This window comes from Rhopalosiphum padi, chromosome 1, assembly GCF_020882245.1.
Source record: "Rhopalosiphum padi isolate XX-2018 chromosome 1, ASM2088224v1, whole genome shotgun sequence".
Taxonomy (NCBI): Eukaryota; Metazoa; Arthropoda; class Insecta; order Hemiptera; family Aphididae; genus Rhopalosiphum; species Rhopalosiphum padi.
This window is the reverse complement of record NC_083597.1, coordinates 45,387,192-45,408,445: the sequence shown is the minus strand read 5'-3', so window position 1 is coordinate 45,408,445 and position 21,254 is coordinate 45,387,192. Positions and strand designations below refer to the sequence as shown.

The 21,254-nt window shown below is 30.3% G+C and overlaps 1 protein-coding gene across 4 annotated transcripts in view; it reads left to right on the top strand.

The window, feature by feature from the left end:
* The window catches only part of LOC132919436 (putative polypeptide N-acetylgalactosaminyltransferase 9), a 120,481-nt gene that overhangs the window by 68,256 nt on the left and 30,971 nt on the right, over positions 1-21,254 (top strand). For all 4 annotated transcript variants that reach the window (XM_060981061.1, XM_060981071.1, XM_060981042.1 and 1 more), the window contains one exon: positions 15,419-15,588. In XM_060981061.1, coding sequence (XP_060837044.1) covers positions 15,419-15,588 — 170 coding nt within the window. The remainder of the gene's footprint in view (positions 1-15,418; positions 15,589-21,254) is intronic.

Below are 21,254 nucleotides of genomic sequence, written 5' to 3'. Positions count from 1 at the left end.
TAAATTATTTAAAATAAAACAATATTAACAAAGTTAATGGGTTTCTCTCATTAAGATTCTTTCCTTATAATATATAGACGTGTAGTATAATAAATAATTATATTATATAGGTATATATATACTAGATTTGGTTTTTCTTTTATTATTTTTATTTTATGATCGCATTTTATTTTCCGTTATAAATTTTTAATTTCGGACACGGGTTGGGTCGACCAAATTCTTAACGTGCAATCCATTACGTTAATGGCAGACCCTGTTAAGCGTATATATCGTGACCCCCCTCGAGTGTTTTGGTTTTTTAATTAAAAGAAAATATTGTATTATGTATTGTTTTCTACGCGCTGAGCATGAAATCGCAATTTTTCTTAGCATACCTATCTACAGAATATTATATTTATACTATATATTTTATGTTGTCGTTATTATTATACTACCACTATATAATATTATATTTCAATAATAGTTTAAACATTTTATAGTTTATTGATATACTATTTTATAACACGTAAAATGCGATAAAAAATATAGTTATACTACACCGATAATAGCTGGTATAGTATAACATTTTAATTGTGCTGATATGAATTTATCGTACACATTGTGTAATAAATATTTTTATAGTTTGTTATTATTATAGGCAGGTATAAATTTAATTTTCAACGACATATTGTGTGTCAGTACATTTAAAAGGGTAATTATAATAACAAATTTTAAATATAAAATACTTTTTGGGACCTTTAACTTATTTCAACTCATTTTTCCCTAAAATAAAGATGAAAGGCCGTTAATTTTGTTATAACCAGTGGATCCATTTGTGTAATAAGAGAAAATATATTGTGACAATTTTTTTCTGCGAACAAATCATTAAGTAAAGTGAAAACACTATTCTTTATTTTTTTTTTGTTAAAAAATATTAAATACCATTTCCATTTGTTCACTACAATCAGTATTATAAAGCGTTGAGTAAGTAAAATGTGGAATTTGGAACTTGAAAAGATTTGATTTAATACATTAAAAAAAATCGTTTTACTGAATATTATATACGGGTGCAACGGATGATGTGAAAATATGTCATTACTTTATTATTGGCCACAAATTCAAATAATATATTGCGTAGACATTTCAAACAGATTTCCAAAGAGAAAGAATCTCTGTTGACGAAGATCGGTGGGCTACAACAGTCGACGACACTTATGTTACCTACTATTATAATTATACTATACATCATCATCTTTATTTAGTACGTAATACGCAGATAATGAGATAAAATGAATATCGGTCGATAATTTATAATATGCACTTTGGGAATATTATAATATATATCTATAGTGCATACATACTACATAGTATATAGAAATTTACTTTCACAGAGTTATATTCCGTTTAATATACATTCAAACACGATAAATTGTCTACGGTGCAGGTATACGCGCTGCCGGTTTAGTCTTATAAATGAGAACCGAGTGTAAAGAGCACCAGGACAAGATAAATTGCCTCCTCGGAGAACTTCAAATGACACATTTCTGACATCTTCTCGAATTTGAAAACTGTAGCTCTGTAGCTCACGGTTCTCTTGAATATAATAATATAACTATAACAACGTTCTAAATTCATAATCCACTGCGGTTATATTGAATTTCTAAATGTTTAGACGTCGATATAATAATTATAATATTAATAATACAATATGAACATATATTACTGTTTATCGTCGAGTCTTAGTGAATAAATTATTCTGTCATAAATGTGTTCAATTTGTGCATCACGTCATTACATAATTAAATGTCGATATTATTATATTAGTAATATTATTAAAATTGTTCACGAAAACCGGAAAATTAAACATGTATAATAAATTATAAATTCATTATTAAATGATTACTAAGTAATGTGTTGAGTGGGTTTTTGTTAAATAGTGCAGGTATTTTGTTCGTCTGAATTTAGTATAAATTAAGTATTAATACCTTTGTACCAATAATATTAAACAACATGTCAAATTCGCGTAAGCAAAAACTTTTTGATTACCTCACTGATAAAATCGTATATTATAATATTATTATGTATGGTTATAAACAATTAATTCGTGGCTAAGAATTTAATTCTGTATACAAATTATCATGAAATTATTTCTAAATTATAAAACGTCTTTTAAATTTCGTGTCTAAAAATCTGTCATGGGTATTAATTTTTAACTTTTTAAATTCTAAATTTAAAAACAACGTTTCATTTGGTTTTAATTAGTGCTTAATCATTATTATTCTTTTTTTATTGTCGATTGTACAATTATTAATACAATTGACTGTTTAAAACTACAACTGATAGAATAATTTATTATTTAATTGATAATAGTAGTTTTAATGTTTTATTTAAATTTGATTAATTTTTATTTTACTATTCTTTCAACAGAATCGTACGAGGATACAATTATAATTCAATTTTAGTGTTTTTTATGTTTATTTGTATATTTCAGCGAGTAACAGTAAAACCAATTTGAATATATTCGTAGTAGTTTAAATATGTTAGTAACTTATAAAATATTAGTGTAGGCAGGCATTATATTATAGATATAGATTTTTATATACCTAAAAAAAGTCTATTTTGATTATCATTATTCTAAAATAACTCCTTTGCCGCTGTCATCACTAATAACGATTATAATAATCATAATAATGGGTCATGACATTTCCTATATTTTACTAAAAGTTTTATGTTTTTATTTTGTATATAGTTACCTACATATTATAAAATGTTTTTGATGTTATTGCTTTCATCCCGTTATAACAGCGAAAGCAAAAACTTCTGACAACAACGCCTGCATAAGTAAAACCTGTTCTGTAGCGGAATCGGAACAGTGGCAACTTATTAAAACCGGATATCGATATTATATTTTTCTTCATTTTCAAACGGATGTACATAATGTATTTTTTCTTCAATTAAAATATATAGCAAAACAATAACAAATGTCGTTATAATGTTTTATATTATATTAAATTTAATTCGTCACTGTAGTATATAAAATAATGTATAACTTAAAAATTAATGCAATTATATAGTAGGTTTTTATTTTAAACGATTTTGTTTTTTCTTTAATATAAATATTTTTTATTAATCACGTATATATTGACTTAAAATTTCTTTATGCCTTTAAAATTGTAGTGTGTTTTTTGTGCTGTAATCGATTTATGCAAACAAAATAAACATTTTCTAGATTTTTACATGATAGTATATATTACTATTTCACACGGCAATTGTTTGACCAAGTTTTTTTAAAATGTCGATTAGAAATCATCGTTTCCCTGATTAGTATAATACATAAAAATGAAAATTAACTTTTGTAATAGCCCTTAATACGTATTATGTATACACTACGGGAATCTCATTGTTACTATGCCAACTACCGGATGTTGTTGTTTAAATTATTTATCAAGCTTGCGGGCAGAGATTTCTATAAATGATAATTTTTACCGTGCACAATAATAAATACATGAATACTTATAAAATCATAATATTGTTTCAACCGAGAAAATGCTTTACTCGACCAGTTGACATTTCAATTTTAAATACGAACTTAATATGTTATAATAACTGACTTCTAGAATTCCATAACTGCTATTTATGTGCTAAAATGTTGTAATAATTCATTTGGTCTGTGATTTCCATAAAATATGGAAAATAATACAAACATGTGGTACATACTTACTGTACTAGTGACTTTTTCTTTTATCGTGACTATACTAATATTATTTGTATACTACAAGACTGACGTTTATTTTATTTTGTTTTATATAAAAATCATGAAACATTATTGAATGTAGACGAATAAAAATAATAATAGCTATGCATTTTTTTTTTAATTATATATTATTTTTTTTTTTTTAATCGAAATATATAGGTTAATGTTACTAAGGTAACTGAAAATATTAAGACCTCTGTTTATTCGTAAAATATTTTATTTAAAATGTAGTTTATTAAGTTATTGAAAATTTGGTTATACTAATATATTTAATCCTAACTATATTTTGTTGAACAATTAAAATTAAAAGCTCACATTTTGTAATTTTAAAGTTGCTATTCTGGTTTTATTTTTAATTTAAATACAAGATAATTAATTTAATTCACGAACAATTTTTATGAAAAAAGATATGTATCAAATTATTCTCATCAAAATGTATTCATTGGAATATTTCTCTGCGTTTACAATATACATGCTATTTTTTGTTGTATTTAAATTTAATTTTATTATTATAACTCATAAGATATTTTGAAAGTACGTTGATTCTCGTTTAAGTCATATTCTCTGGAAACCAAAAGGAGGTAGCTTATACTTGTTTGAGAAAATGTAAACTTTTCAATTTAAAATGCTATAATATGTACAATATTTATAAATTTAGACAATTATTCGTACAATAGTTCTAATTTATTTTTATAACTATTGGCACATAAATAATATAATTACTCGTATAATAATAATTTGTATTAAATGCAATATTATATCTATATGAAAATATATATATTTTTTTTATTTAACCCTGAGTTACATAAACAAAATATATATCAGTTTATAATAATTCTAGATTTTAGATCAGTGCTAATATTAAAAAAGTATAATAATTATACAGCATAATGCTAATAATATAGCAACTTCGTTATTTTTAGATAAACGATAAATCCAAAAATATTTAAATATAATTCGTTGACTTGAATTTTATGGTATTTTATTGGATAAACTCAAGCTAAAGTTAAAATAATAACATTAATGAATTGGAATACATTTAAGGTACTACTAAAATATTATAAGTTGTTCGAGTATTTAACATAATTAAACAATGGTTGGTCTGTGTAAATACCTAATAATAATTATTATCAATAATTTCTAAAAAAAATATATAGATATTATAAAAATTAAAAAAATACTCTTTGAATGTCTGCATAATTCATTAATTAAACTGTTTTTGTTATTAGTTTAAATTATAGGTTTTAGCATGGATCATTAAAGCATTCCAAAAATAATTGATTTTTTTGAAACCCTTGAAAACTCCACTATTTTCGGTTGTCCGCAATATTATAACACGTTTATTATTTAAATCACCATACACATTTTATGCTTATTAGTTTTTATTTATTACCATACACGGGAAATGCTATATCACAGTTTACTGTATAATATTCTATGGCTAGGTGACTATGACTAATGATGTAAAACTCACAGGGTTTCAATGTATTTAATTTATCTAATATTTCAAATATATCATCACGTTTGCCGTATAATAGTTAAACGCGTCTCCCAAATCGACAGCTAGTTAAAATAAAAACGTAAATATTTACTTGTACATCCCATACCACCATGCCGACGCATGTAGGCATATAGGTAAATTATGTAATATTAACTATTTAGATATGTATCATGTGACCTTGTCACGAGTCACGACCTAAAGTACATTACGTACGCACGCACGATTACGCACAATTCCATTTAACCCGTTTTCAATTACCTTATTGGGATTTTAATGATGTAAAATAATATATTACTAGTGATACGTGGTAAGATTATCGCAAAGATTTTATCGGTTTTCGTCGAAATTATCCGCAACTAGGTACAATATACGATCGAAGCCAGTTACATGCCGATGGCTTGCACAAATCATCACAACCGACGTTTCGCGATTTCCCTCGAACGATAATATTGTACTGTGAGATTTACACTACCGTTTTCGAAATATTCTTTAACTTTGCATAAATATATTTTTTATAGATACATATTATGTACGGTCGCCGGCGTTCCTATACATATTATATTATATCCTTCCTATATACGCAATACGCATATATGAGTTTTGTGTTTATTTTATAGGGCAAATATATTTATACGACAATAATACAATATGTCATGTAATAATGTGTATTTTGCTTGAATGTATAAATTCACCTTATACCTTTTACGTAGGTATAAAATATATAATAAATATATATATATATAAAATAACAATCCGAACGAAATTTAAGAGATACGCTTTAGGAATTGTCAGGGATATTGTGCGGGAGCAAATTCGGTCCAACGGATGTCCGTATGTATAATATACATTATGTATATATGTGTGTGTGTGTGGGTGGGTGGGTGTGTGCAAAGCTCGTGCGATATTGCGCGGAGAATTTATGGCGTCTTTGATTTTATCGAAAACTAGAGAGGGAAAAAATAGCAAAATCGTACATACAATATATCAGGAACGCATTCGGTTAAGTGGACGTGCATTTTGGCGCACGTTACACTGACTCTGTCAATTATAACAGGTATGTATATAAACGAACGCCAACACACACACGCGCGTGCTCGCGTTATATCATATACGTAATTTATACGAGCGTAAATTATAAAACGTGCTTGGAATTATAATATATTAATTGATACACATATATAGCTTACGGCCGGGTTTTTGTCGACATTTACGTATACCTATGGACAAAAACGCCGATGATATTACATGTCGAACACGAATCGGATTTTTACGAATTGGACGAGCCGCTCGAAACGCACGAAACGATTGGGATTTTCGTGTCCGTTTTTAATTAAACGTCATCGTCGCGCGTGATGATGTTATTCATAAACCTCTCCCCGCGATAGGTCTCTGCATGCATTGTTATAAAGCAGGTATAACTTTTTTTTTGCGTTGAATCTTTTTTTTTTTTTTTTTGACAATAGCTCACGCAAGCCGAACATGGTCATCGCGTAATGCATATATTTTGAAATTTCCTGCGGCCGTTTTTGACACGATCGGGTGGGAATCGCATTAATCGTCGTCCGATTGATGGGCACCTACACACACGCCGCCTTTTCGAATACTTTCGCATCGACGAACCTATACCGGCTATACCACGATCGGCCGAATTCGATTTCTCTCGACGATTGACCCATCCACTGGCGTTGGGTCATAAATATAATACTGCACCGTGGACCGCTCGCGACTATTATATGTATATACGATATGATACACGCAGTATTTATTAAACGGGCGCTAATGAGAAGGTGCCTTTACACCGCGGCTACACCGCAAACGATACTCGTGGTACAATATTATTATATGTTTTCACCGAGAACTCGAGGTTTTAACGGTCATCAGTCGCACCTCGCGCATCCCGAGATGAGAAAACGAAAAAAACAATATATAAATACAAATTTAATATAATAATGATAATGGCAGGAACTCCAAAGAGCCGACGCCGCCGCTATAGTATTATAATTCGAAATCGTTACGCGCGTCCGATGTATTATCATTATTCCAGCGTATGGCGCGTAATGCGCGTTATTACATGAGCTTATTATACGCACGCAATCCTTTAACGCGTGACGCTGACGGTTCGCAGTTAATAAATATGCATTAAACAACGGTTATTTCTTTTCTTATTTATTTAATTATATATATGAAAGGAATAATCAAAATCACATTAATTTCTGAACCCGGCAATATTCGATATCATGATGGCTCCCATAAAATCGTATATTAATGCAATTAATATATCTATGGGAATTTATTATGGCTGTCTGGTCACAGTATATGTATATTATAAAATTGTATATTATATTATATAGTTATTCCCGTACACTTCGTTGTTCGGTTAAAAATACATCCATGTTAAATTTGGTCACCTAATGTTAATGTATATTTTTAGCATAACGCATGATATGGATAAATAATATTTTTGGTTTTCTGATTCGATGTATAAGTGATAATATATATTTATTAATTTATTATATATAAACTTTATACGAGTTATCGCGCCCGGCATGGCCTTGTAATTTTTTTTTTATAATTTAAAAGCAGCATTTTTAAAATATATTTTTTGCTCGCGTAGCCGGTGTCATACTAAATATCTTTTTTAAAGTATTCTTCAACGTTTCCATCGATTTTCTAATATATCTTTGTAAAATATATTATTCATTTTTATAATCACGGGCATGCATTGTTTTTTGAGCTTACCTGATAGTATTGGTAGTAATAGCAACATAGCAGTTATCCTTGAATACTTTGTTGTCCATTAAATTACCCATCTTAAGTAGTTCAAATTTTGTTAAATGTATTATTTATACTCGTCGTTTCTTTTATATCTTTATGTGCGTATTTATTAATTTTTAAAAAAATTAATAACTTTATTGTTAATTAACTTATAACATCAAATATGAGCTTTAAACTTTCTCCGTGGGTCTCCGTAAATTGTTTTCATTTTTTATAAACAATAATTACATACGAGATTATTATAATATTATTTTTTAGATAGAATAATATTATTATTGTTTATACATTCATGATAAACTCGTTTGAGTAATGTTTCTATACAATATAATATTATAACCAATAATGTGACCCTGACTATGGGTAATTAATTTTTATAAAAAGTACCTTTAAAATGTACTGACTTTATTGTTTTCTTAATTTAAGTTATACGAAACCACCGAAATAGCTACTTAACATTATAAATAATTATTATATTCGACTTGTTTGACTATATTATAATATTTACATGCATATTAAATTCAAAACTCGAACAGATTTACGACTATAAATAAAAAATTGAAAAAATAATAATATTTTTTTAATAAATTCTTATTGGGAAATCGACGTGCACGATTTCGGCATAGGAATTTGTTTACGTTTAGAAAAATAAACAACATGAATTGGCACGTTTAACGGAGTAGGTGCAAACTATAATTTTATGCTTTATCTGCAAATCCTCAATCATTATACATTTATGATTTATATAGGTATTATATTTATTTAATTATATAAGTACCTACATATTGAAATATTTAATTCTTTTAAACTCGTTTTATTATTAAATTTGTTTGATTTTGAAAAACATTTTTGTGATAATATTATAATTTAAAATACACGAGTAATAATTATAATATAATCTGTGACCAAATTTTAGAATTTTTTTAATCTTAATCTCTTATAGTTTCGTATTTATAAGTTTTAAGTTATAAAAACAGTTTTTATTAAACAATACAAAACGAACGTTTTTATTTTTGTTTTAAATGTATAACAATACTTTTTTTCGAGTTAAATATATAGGTGCATTATAAATTATATTTGGCAGTAGTTTAAAAACAAATTCAACTTTAATTCTAAACCAACAGATTAATAATATTAAAAATATTGCTTGTGAATCGTGTACTCGTAATATATTAGTTATTTATTAATGTTATTAACATTAGATTGGAGATCAGATTTGAATTTTCCTTAAAATATTAAGAAAATCTATTGAAAAAACGAGTGTACTATGCAGATTATTTAGTATAGTTGTTTCGAACGTATTATCGTAATTATCGTGTGGTTAAAATAGGGTTAATATAACGTCGTTGGTCATGAACGGAAACAATGCGCCTTATTATTTCATTATTATTACATTAATTGAAAAAGTGCTAGCGCGATAACTAACTGCTATAGTAGCAAACATGTCGAGGTCAGCTCCGCGCTAAAAAGGTTCAGTGGTAGGAATGCGTATATGATGTATACATATTAAATATATATATAGACGGCAACAAGCTACGAAGAAAAATGAAATTTGCTCTTTTGTAGAATTTGCGTTGTATAATACACCGCCGTCTACCTCGCCCCTCTCCTCCCTTCACTGACACCGTTGCTGGGCGCGAAAACTTTCTTCCGCAGTAACTATATCCTCCCGCTGGCGTAAAACTTTCCATTTGTCAGCACAACCCTCCTCCATTTGACGCTTCCGTCGCGACACCCCCGCAAATGTTTGGCGTGAACCGGCTTTAGACAAAATATAAATAAATAGAATTTTGTGTCGGGCTGTAGTAAAAACTACTTCCGCCGAATAAATTCTACTAAGTTAGTCCTGCACAATGCGTACCTATATGCATGCAAAATGTTTATCTAGTTAATGTTCGCTTGTTGTTATTGTCATCGTTGTTTTTTTTTTTACTTTTTATTTATCACCACTTGTGCGTAACTATTGGCGGGTGGGCACCAGTAATTTGCCGGTTAGGGGCTGGGGTCCCAGCACACAATGTATATAATGGTCGACCCGGAGGGTTTAATTAAAACCGAATATGTACCAAATGGCGGGCGTGGATATGGACGGCTGCTATGGGATAGATGTAATGAAGTTAATTAAAAACACCAACTATACTTCCACCAACCACCGGCGGTGTATGTGTGTATGTATTCGCTAAATTATAAACTCTGACCAATCGATTTGAAAATAAAATGATAGGAAAAAAGTTAGATTTTTTTTCGTTTTGTGAAATTTGTCAAAAATATGCATTGTATTTTATAATAATAACGACCCTTGACAACGGACACCCATTGCACAAAAATAATGGTTAGAAACACTTTTTGACACTTGCCCTCGTTTAGGGACGCCCCTCGCCTCACGTGCTCTACCACCCACGCACGCAAATCCCACTAATCGATTTTCGTTGATGGAATATTTAACGATAATTATTATGTCTAAAATTGTGTGTGTGTTTGTGTGTACTCTACTTTGATCTGTCACAAACTGTTGTTGTTTTCATGATACGATGTTCTACAGATAACTGGGCTAAATAGCAGAGTGTATATTATATTATATAGTATTGCGATCAGATAAATTTCGTATTTTCCGTGTTTTGCGTTTTCGATAGTTTGCGCAGTATATATCACATTATGAACAATATATACAATATAATACCATATTAATAATAATTCTCCCCCGCGTGACGTTTCCGGGCGTACATTATTTCTGCCGAAATTGAATATTTCATCCAACTGTATATCAGAATATCAGATATGCAGTGCGAAACTGCGAACGAAAACAAACTTATAAGTTATAGTTTGATTTTGATCGACGGCAAATAACACTCTACAAGTATTATATCTGCGTATAACTGCAATCTGCAATAGATATAATTAACAAATTATCAGTTTATAATATTCGCTGATGTACAAGCCACTTGTCACAACGAAGTCATAAATATGAAATCATCCTCTATGTTCGCAGTGAATATTTTTATACGGCGTTGGCGTAGCCAAGATTTTTCTTTGGAGGGGGGCTGATCGATTTTTGTGAAATTTAGGATTTTTGTAGCGATTTCCATAAATCATTAACAATTAAAATAATTTTTAAGTTTTTTTAATATTTGGGGAGGGGGGGGCTGCAGCCCTCTCAACCACCATAGCTACACCACTATGATGAGTACTGACTTAAAATACATTGACACATTGTCCATGGAAATTGACTTTGGCCGATCGTTGTTCATAAGACTTCAACTGATGTCATCAATTACCCATATAATACACCAACATCCCAAAATATTATAATATGATTAGGTATTCGTCGTAATTGGTATTATTTTTGAAACTGCGGTCGAATGAAAAAAAATCATAATATATTGCCATTGATTTCCCATTTCCCACAGTTCTCTATACCTAATATGCAAACGTCTAAAATACACATGTGGTCGTGTTATACATGCTCAGAGCGCGCCGATCGATCGAAATCGCGTGAAAGACTATCGGCCGTTGGGTATTTTCGCCACAAGGCATATATTATATAATGTAAACGAGGTCATCGTCTTACGTGACGTATACTGTCACAGTGCCATGCGTTTCTTTTTACAGTTGCACCCCATAATAATATATACACATATAATGATATGTGGTGTATACCTGATCATGTATCCCTGCATACATAATAATACTCGTACACACTACACATGTATAATATTGTATAATGCATATGATGTCTAGTTGTATAATAAATACACGCGTGGTCGATAATAATGAACAGACAAATGCAATTCGTTATCACGTGGTACCTCGGCATACCACACTCCAACCGTCAGCAAAGTATCGGCGGCGGTATAGCGTGCGGGGTGGGCTAATGTAAAGCATTTATCGACCCGTCTTCGTACACCGTGAACAACCGCGGCCTTCGTCGCTGTGAATATAATTTGATTCTGTTTATAAGGCCAGCGGACGTAAGCATTGTATCTATTAGTATGCTGTTATATTTGTATAGGTGCATATTGTATACTGTAATGTGGTGTCGGATGTATACATATACTGTAGACGCACATGTGTAAGACGAATGATCATCTCGCTCACGATCGCCGAATGCCACCGCGTGCACAATCGGATCCGGCCAACTCGCGATATTATAAGGTCGATGGTGTTGTAATAACGGTTGAAACAATGAAGTCTATGAGTTGTTTATTGTTTCTACTAACCCTGAAATCAAAAAGATTTTGTGATCTTAACGATAATCATTATTTTGTTATGCATTTTAACTATATATATATATATATGTGTGTGTGTGTGTGTGTGTTAGAAACATGCTCAATAGGTCTATTATGTATTCAATATGTATACTATTAGCCTACTGTCCTGACCTATATGATATAATATTATTGTATTGTTAGAAGGTGCATACTACGTGCGCATTTTACCCAAATCAAACTAATTGTATAAATTTACTATTTTTATATAGAATAAATAAATATATTATATAATATGATGGGTACCCATATATTATAATTTATAGGTAAACATTATAAATAATATGTTTTTATAAATATTACATAACATACAACATAATTTTTTTTTAATTATTTAACATTTTTCCCTTTAATAATAAATAATGCGTATAACTGTATATCTTTGTTTGAAAAATGATTTAATTATATCTATAGATATTATTTTCTGATAATGAAAGATAAATTTAAACTTTTATTTTTATTTATTATTATTATTTTTCTGACAAAAATAATATAACTGTTTGTTCCAGTTCTAAGAAAATAGATTAGTTTAAATTTGAATTTGGAAAGGTGCTTATAAATATACATTCAAAGATAGGTATATTGGTATTAGGTCATACATAATTTAAAATATAATATGGTGTGATATGGTACAACATTTTTGGTAATTATATTTTATTATATCATAATATACTCTTTTTTACCAGTTTGGTTATGATATTTTATCCCCCCTCATACTTAACAAAAAAGGTCTACAACCGTCAAACTTCAATCTGTTATATTGAATCTAAAAATGCATTTTGAAAAAAAAAGTTTCGATACAGACGATGAAATTAAGAAAGCATTCATTAGTTATTTGTATAAAAAGAAGTGGCTACAAACTTATATATCAGGAAAGCGACACTTTCAGTGTAGCTTGAAAAGTGTATCCAAATGAATGACGGTTATGTTTAAAATTAAAATATCTTATATATTTTGGAAATGCCTCTTATTATAGAGGTTTATTTAATTTTATTACCGGCTACTGAAAATTATGTTTAAAAAAATACAAAAATATTATGTATGGCAAAGTAATGGTGAGGTAACTTCCAATTTTTAATATTTATAAATAAAAGTATATGTGAGATCGATATTCAGGACAATAAAAATTATTTACAAATGATAAAACTAAATATAATGCTTATGCTAAATTTATTTTGATTTTATAAAGCATACGTAAAGTATATATTAATTACATTTTCAGAGATAATTTATATACAACTATACAAGTACACCTTAACATTGTTGGTTTATAGTTACATCGATATATGTATGAAAACTATGTGTAAAAATAATGTAATTTTCAAAATATGTTTTACGAATAGTGTGTGGGTGCTGAACATGCCCACATCGTAAATACGTATTCGCTAATCAAAGAGAATATAATTAATCTCATAAATGTATTTATTTTGTTTAAACTATCAATAACCGTGAATTATTCAAAATCATAAGTTTCAAATTTCAAACATTTATATTATTAAGTATTATTTGTCTCGTATACATTAAGTATAGTTTTCTCTTTTCGGATGACGTAGACTCTATAAACAATTTATTTTATGAAATACTCTTTTGAAACACCACTATTATGTGGATAAAATAATACATAATAGGTAAATAAATGTGCCAGTACTTTAGTAATGCTCGTATATCCACGTTATCAGGGTTTTCCTAACACCGCATGCGATAATATATTTCTTATTACGTGCTAATTGATTTTATTTCGTATAAATAAAAACCTTGTAGCTTATGTGCTAATATCTTTAATTTAATTTTGTATTTAAAATAATAACAAAAAAAACTTAATTCAATTTTAAATAATATTTTGACTACGCTACAAAATTTTTTAAACGCTTTTCTTCAGCATCCTAAACACCGGACACCATATGCACAAAAAGCCACCTGTTGTGCATGCTTTTGACGTCGTGCAATTCAAAATAATAGCCTTTTTCACCTCGTTCGAATTCGCACACAATACAAAGGTCCAGCATTCACCTTCTATCACCCTCTCTCGCTTATTTCGGTTTTTTTTTTGCTTTTTCGTTTTTTTTTTGTTTTCATCCGTGCGTTTAAACGTGGTGGCTAATTCGACGGGATCCGGCGATAAATCAAAAAGCCACCGGTTGAAAAGCGTTTTGTTTTTTCCGTATGCTAGTCCCTCTTTTAAACACAGACCCTGGGACCTTTTACAAATTTCCGTTTATTAACTTTGGACCCCACGCGTTTACGGTGTACACACGGGCGCGCATAAATATAGTTTACGTATTATAGTTCGTTCGATATCGATCTCCGTGAATTAGTAGTTCATTGTCCAACCTCTAGAAAAAAGGCGGCTCCCACTGAATCCCACACGTGATATATGACCTGCCATATATAGTGCCATATAATAAATAAAAGGATTTTTTTTTGGGGGGTAACCCGTGCTTACCAAACTTCAACGTTTAAGTTATTTGGACGACATGGATGCCTTTTTTCACCAAAGACCCGACAACGTTTTATCCCGCACTCTGATCACATCCTTCTAGTAATACTGATTTAATCAAAATCATGGAATCAATGTTTTCTCATATTACTAACATATATAATATAATAAATATATATAATCATATACCTAATAATGAAAGGTATGATATCGTGTGTGCGTTCATATAGGTATATAGTACACATAATATATAGGTCACGCGATTATCATCAGGGATCAATTTACACGGTGAACACTATACCATAACCACGGTTCTATTGATGTCATAGGTTATTTTATGATATGTGGACGTGCGGTATGTGTGTGTGTGTGTATAAGGAATATATAATATAATGGTGAAAAGCCGTGGCCTAATGCGTCAGTTAATGACGCGACGTCCGTGCGGTGCACGTGTAATTGATATTCATTGCTTTGGGAACCATTAGCCAGACAAAAACAGCTATATGGAGCTAAAGCGGGGTTAGTCACTATTGGACTGCGTGGTTGGAGTGGAAGAGACGTAGTCCGACTGGAATACACGTTATATACAAACATCCATATAATATAATAATTCGCTTCGCTCACGATAACAATAACATGTCACATAAATGTATATAGTGTATATCTATACTTATATAATATAAACTAACGTCATTATTTCCATATTTTAGGTGCAAAAAACCAGGCAGATATTTGGACAACCTACCCCAGACATCTGTGATCGTGTGTTTCCACAACGAAGCGTGGTCCGTCTTGCTGCGGACAGTGCATTCCATACTAGATAGATCGCCAGAACACCTCATTCGAGAAATTATTCTAGTTGACGACTTTTCTGATATGCGTGAGTTACAATATAATAATGTTATCGTATTAGACCACGGTATTATACATATATTTCTTCAAACGTGTAATTTGTATATACTATTGTGGCGTTAAGACGATGGTGGTAAAACGATATTATAATAACGGTGCGTAGAACATAAACTGCCAAAGTTATTATTATTTCAAGATTATAAACGAGTTAGGTAGTTATATATTGTTTTTGTCGGTGAATTATTTAGCAAAAAAAATATATATCCCAAACTAATTTCGCTGTTTACGTGAATGCAATAGCCTATATGAAATATTATAACCATATGTGGAACACAAACATATTATGCTGTATATAGGTATATAAAAATTCCTTTTGGATTATTCCGTATCGAACTGACGTGCTCCAAGGGTATAAGAACAAATATTATATATATGCAACGGCGACGACGCGCGATTCATTTTAATTTAAAAATAACGCGTATAAATCATAAAGATTAAAAAACAACATTTTAAAGTTTTTGCATAGTTCAGTAACATTAATTCCGTATAGTATTTTTAATTTATTGCAATCGTTAAAAAATAAAAGTAAAGATATAGTTTTAATTAAATATTAACATTCAATTTATTACTTATTTTTTTCATGTTCAATTAAACTTCATATTTATGCCTATAAAAATGTCTATACTTTCAAAAATGGGTCAAATTATGCTTTGTTATTATCGTTAAGCTCGTGGTATATATTATAGTATAAGTATATACTATATACATAAACAAGTTATACGCATGTTAGAATATTATTTATTTATGTTTATTTTTATCAGTTTTAAATAACTCATATTCTTGGATTTTTTTTTGGTTAAATTAAAATTAGCTTACATTTTTTGATTAATTGCATCTTTTATCAAATTGTATTAGTTATTTTATTTATTTACTCGTTATTTTAGACATATAATTCCTAATTAATTTTATATAAAATTGAACAAATACTATTATAATTAAAAATTATTATATTTATAACTATTTTATTATGATTATTATACATTGTATATTAGATTCAGGAAAAAATACCGTTCTTTGGTAAATTTTGTGACACCAATTATTATGTTTCACGATGGAGGGGACAATTAAATTTGGTCTTTTGATAAATTATACTTTGCATTTTTTTTTTTTTTTTTTGTGACGCTATTTTAAGTTGTTCCATGTAGGTGCGCGTAAAAACATATTTTTAATTAGTTCTTCACAAAGGCGTATGTGTCGTAGGGTTTGCGTTATTATTTTTTTGTTTTAACGATTTTTTTTTATCCTTCTATGTTCGTCTTTGAGCAGGCGTGACCCCAATTCTGAAGTCCCGTTCCTTCAGTTCTTTGAAATTACGTATGCGTTTGGCGAGTTATTGTCGCGCGCTACGCATTAACCTCTCTACCTCCACAAACTGCGCATTCGCAAAATAATATATTAATACAGACTTGGCGTTTCGCCGATGCGACGAAAACCGAAAACGGTCCTGCGGCGGGAGACGACTGTGCGTGTTTAGCGTGTTAAATAATGACATTATAATATTATTATCATTATGATGGCGCGTAAGACGGCGCCCAGGATAGGCAATTGCGGTGCACTCGCGTATTCACCGCAGGATTACTATTTATATAATATACTATAATATTACCTATGTAGTATATCCATTTATACAGACGACTATTACTTTTACCATCTTAGAACATCGGTGTACTCGGCGGTCAATGCGATGACGTGCTGCTCGTGTGATGATGATGATGATGATAATATAAAAGGTTAAGATCGTAATACGCAGTGCGATAAAACTGCATTCTGCACTGCATCGATATTTCGTCATTCGACCTCGACGATATCAAAATTCGATTTTTTAAATGTACATCTATTGTTTGTATTATTGCACGCTGCATTCGTGTCGTAAATGGCGTATGTTTTTGGTTCTTTTATAAATTAGAATTTTATTTTTAAATTCGCTTCGTAGGTACATCGGTTTTAGCCGTCGTTTGATTAGAAATCGATCGTTGCCTCCTATTGGTGTTTTAGAACGGTCCTATGATTTTAACATTCGAATACGAAATTGCCCATTTGTTCTATCGATGCTGAGTATCCCATTTCATTTTGCTCATCGCATCGCGTAATCGGTAATTGACTACTACCTGTTTATATATATTATTCTACAGATAAATGCGAGTTTAAAAACGACCGAAATCTTGATAACTATATCCAGTCAATCGAAGTTGTAGTATTAAAGAAATAATATGTTGTTATAGTTTTCACAATAATGTTTTTTAAACCAACAGAACAGACATTAATATATTAGGTCTACACAAACTATAAGCACTTTGTTTATATTTTATTTTTATTTTATAAACTTTCGATACATACGTAGTTAATATACTGCGCAGCGGAAGGTCCACAACGGAATTCGATTTTCATCAAAAGTAAAAATAAAAAAGGGAAAAATAAGCACAGGTATTATAATGATGACGATGAATACGACAAATAAATAACGGTCGTGAACGTTTTTCAACATTTTCCAACCATTAAAAAAATAGGCTGATCGATATCGGAAACGTTATTGAATATTCGAAGTATCCGGGTGGTGGGGCGGGGAACGAAGGTCTCTGCGAGTTTTATGTTTTTCTTTCGTTCCCTTTAGAGTCGATATGCGATATTTATATACCATATGTTCTATAAACTTATATACCTGAATAGTATATAAATATATAATTTATATACATACAAAAATCTACATCATTATATTTCTAACAATTTTAACGCAAGGACCTATACAATATAATATATAGCACGCCTCACAGTTTTTGTTCATGTCAATAACTTTTTTCGGATCAATATGTTTGAAATACGATATTATAAGATAAATAAACTGTATTTGTGAGCCATCATGCCATTATATTATAAATTATAATAGTTTTTGGTTTACTGAAAATTAAAAATAAAAACGCGTTTCATAAACTTGGATATAGCTGTTTTATACAGTTAATTTATGTGAATATTTTATAAGTCGAATTATTAATTTCCATTAAGTATTCAAATACAGTTGGGGAAGTATATTATAAGGCATCTTTATATATACTTATATATACTGACGTTTAGTATGTACAGGAAAAAACCCGTTGATGGTTAATACACTGTATTATATATACAAATAAGCTAGTCGCGTTTGAGGAGGAACAAAATAAACCCAAGTTCTATCGTATAGCATGTCTCTATTAAACATATATCTTTTTATTATATTGTCACTGCGCATACGATAATACGTTAATTTTCTTACCAGTCACGTGCGAAAAATTATATGTATCTGAGATTCACATACCGAAGTTTGCCTTGGTCTATGTAGCTACCATATAACTTCTGAATAACAACACAAACATAATTTCTGATTATTCGTTTTTCTTGACTACGTCCTCATGAATCCATCCAAGGTGGCGTGATTCATATATAGTTTATGTACAATAATAATAATACTCACGTTGAAACGATCCAACATGGCTACCACGACTGGTAGAACGCTGTCAATTACGTGCGCGCCCTCGTATACATATATAACCTAACGTTACCTAACCAGGCAACGGGCAAAGAGGTTCGCACCGACCTCCTATAAATTTGGTCTTTTGATTTTCACTCGCCGATCTCAGACGGACACGTCCGCTTCCGGTCATTAAAAGGCTTTCGACCCAATTAATCCCGGGCTGCTGCCGCCGTCGCCGGATACGTCTTATTCACGGGTAAATTTTCAAGAGAGAGGAAATACCAAACATAAATCTGACCTTTGGACAAACTTAATGGGCGGTAACGCGTTCCGGAGTATGAGTGAGCTATAACCCGGCGTCCCATACCAAGTCGTTGGTCGGGTAGTGGCGGTGGTGGTGGTGGTGGTGGTGGTGGAGTGAAGGATCAAACAATATAATATTGTATTCTATAACACGGATTTCGTCGCATGGAAATATACAGTGGTGAGAGGTCATCCGATGGCGCTCTACTTCTAGTCATCATGACATAGTCATAACTTAGCAATTTGTCAAGCTCCATGACCGATTCGATGTGCCGACGACGTTATAATAATAATATATAGTATTATACTATGTAGCCGTGCGATCAGAATATCAATCTCCGGTGGTCGGCAATACATATTATTTATAGTTGGCCTTATCGAATATAATGTAATATACGTATTTCATTTCACCCGCTGATGCTTTTTACTAAATATATAATAATACATTTAATACATATTATTATATTTTATGTGTTACTTGTACATGTTTTGACGAATCGACGCGTTATTGACTTGTTGATTTTATTTATAAGTTAATTCAAAAAATTAAAAAAAAAAAAAAAAATAACTAAAAATATTAAATTTTGTATACTTACATAATATATACATATTGCTGCCTATAAAAGGCCTTTAAATAATAAACAACGAGCGGGAAAAAAATGCTTCGTGCAAAAAGCCGGATTTAAAGGTTTATTGAAAACATAATTTGAACTCAGAAATTATTATTTGTGTTGATCAAACAAACTGTAGGTAGGTGGTAAGAAAATGAATTCAATTTGAACGAACGCATATATACCCATGCAAATAATGTAAATCGGCTGATTGCTACGTGCACACTTGTGCACGTCCATTGTTTACGGGAATTGTAAAACATCACTTTGCATTGTTAACACTTAATATATCATGTCCCTTGTGCTAAAGATGTTTTTGCTCACACGACCGTTTGTATATAACTGTTGATTTATAGCATTGTCGTGATCGCTAAGCATCGCAATCAATGTACCTGAACAATGCTGCAATCACAGTGTTTCGTTACCAGACGCATTTTTCATCAATCGAACATGGCCATTTAACATTTGCAGAATAATTTGCAGTGTACTAGTTCCGCCTACCTGTGTCCCATAATATATTATATATTTGTATGTAGTTTTTACATTCGTAGTCCTTTCACTGTGAATAATAATACAATGCGACCCACCAACATTTTAATGGCGAAATTATTCACGTGGCAATGTGCAAAGTACATGCAATAATACATTTATAAATATATTTACGTTATATAATATTTAATATTATATTACTTGCACAACCTCTCTATTAGAATTAATTGCATGAAAATTGTTAAATAATACTCTATAAGTTTGTGTCTGAAATTTTGGAAAAAAAATTAAAAGCTATTTATTATGCTCGCCATGTTTTAGAATATTAATTAATTTTTTGATGTTTCGGTATCCATTTGGATTTCTTTACGTCAAATATCTGGAGCGATTATAAAATTCGTATAGTAGACTTTTTAGTTTAACGAAATAAAAAAATAGTGTCAAGTCCATTGATGTTTGTCGTTTGGCCGAATGGACGAAATAATTGCTGAGATCCTTAGATGTTTGTCAGTACCTATTTGAAGCCATGCGGCAGGGCAGGTATACATTATTGCTTTACGCTATACAGTCATCTACCAATTTTAGTATAATACCAATATACAAAATACGTATACCTGTCCGATAGCGTTTGGACATTCGCTTTTAGATATTGTACATTGATATTTAAACCCGTGTGTCTTCCAAAATCGATACGGATGTGTTTGGAATACTGATAGGATATTTTGTGTCATAGTGATTACCGCGCACGTCTTGTTTAATTAATTTCATATTTGAAATAATTAATGT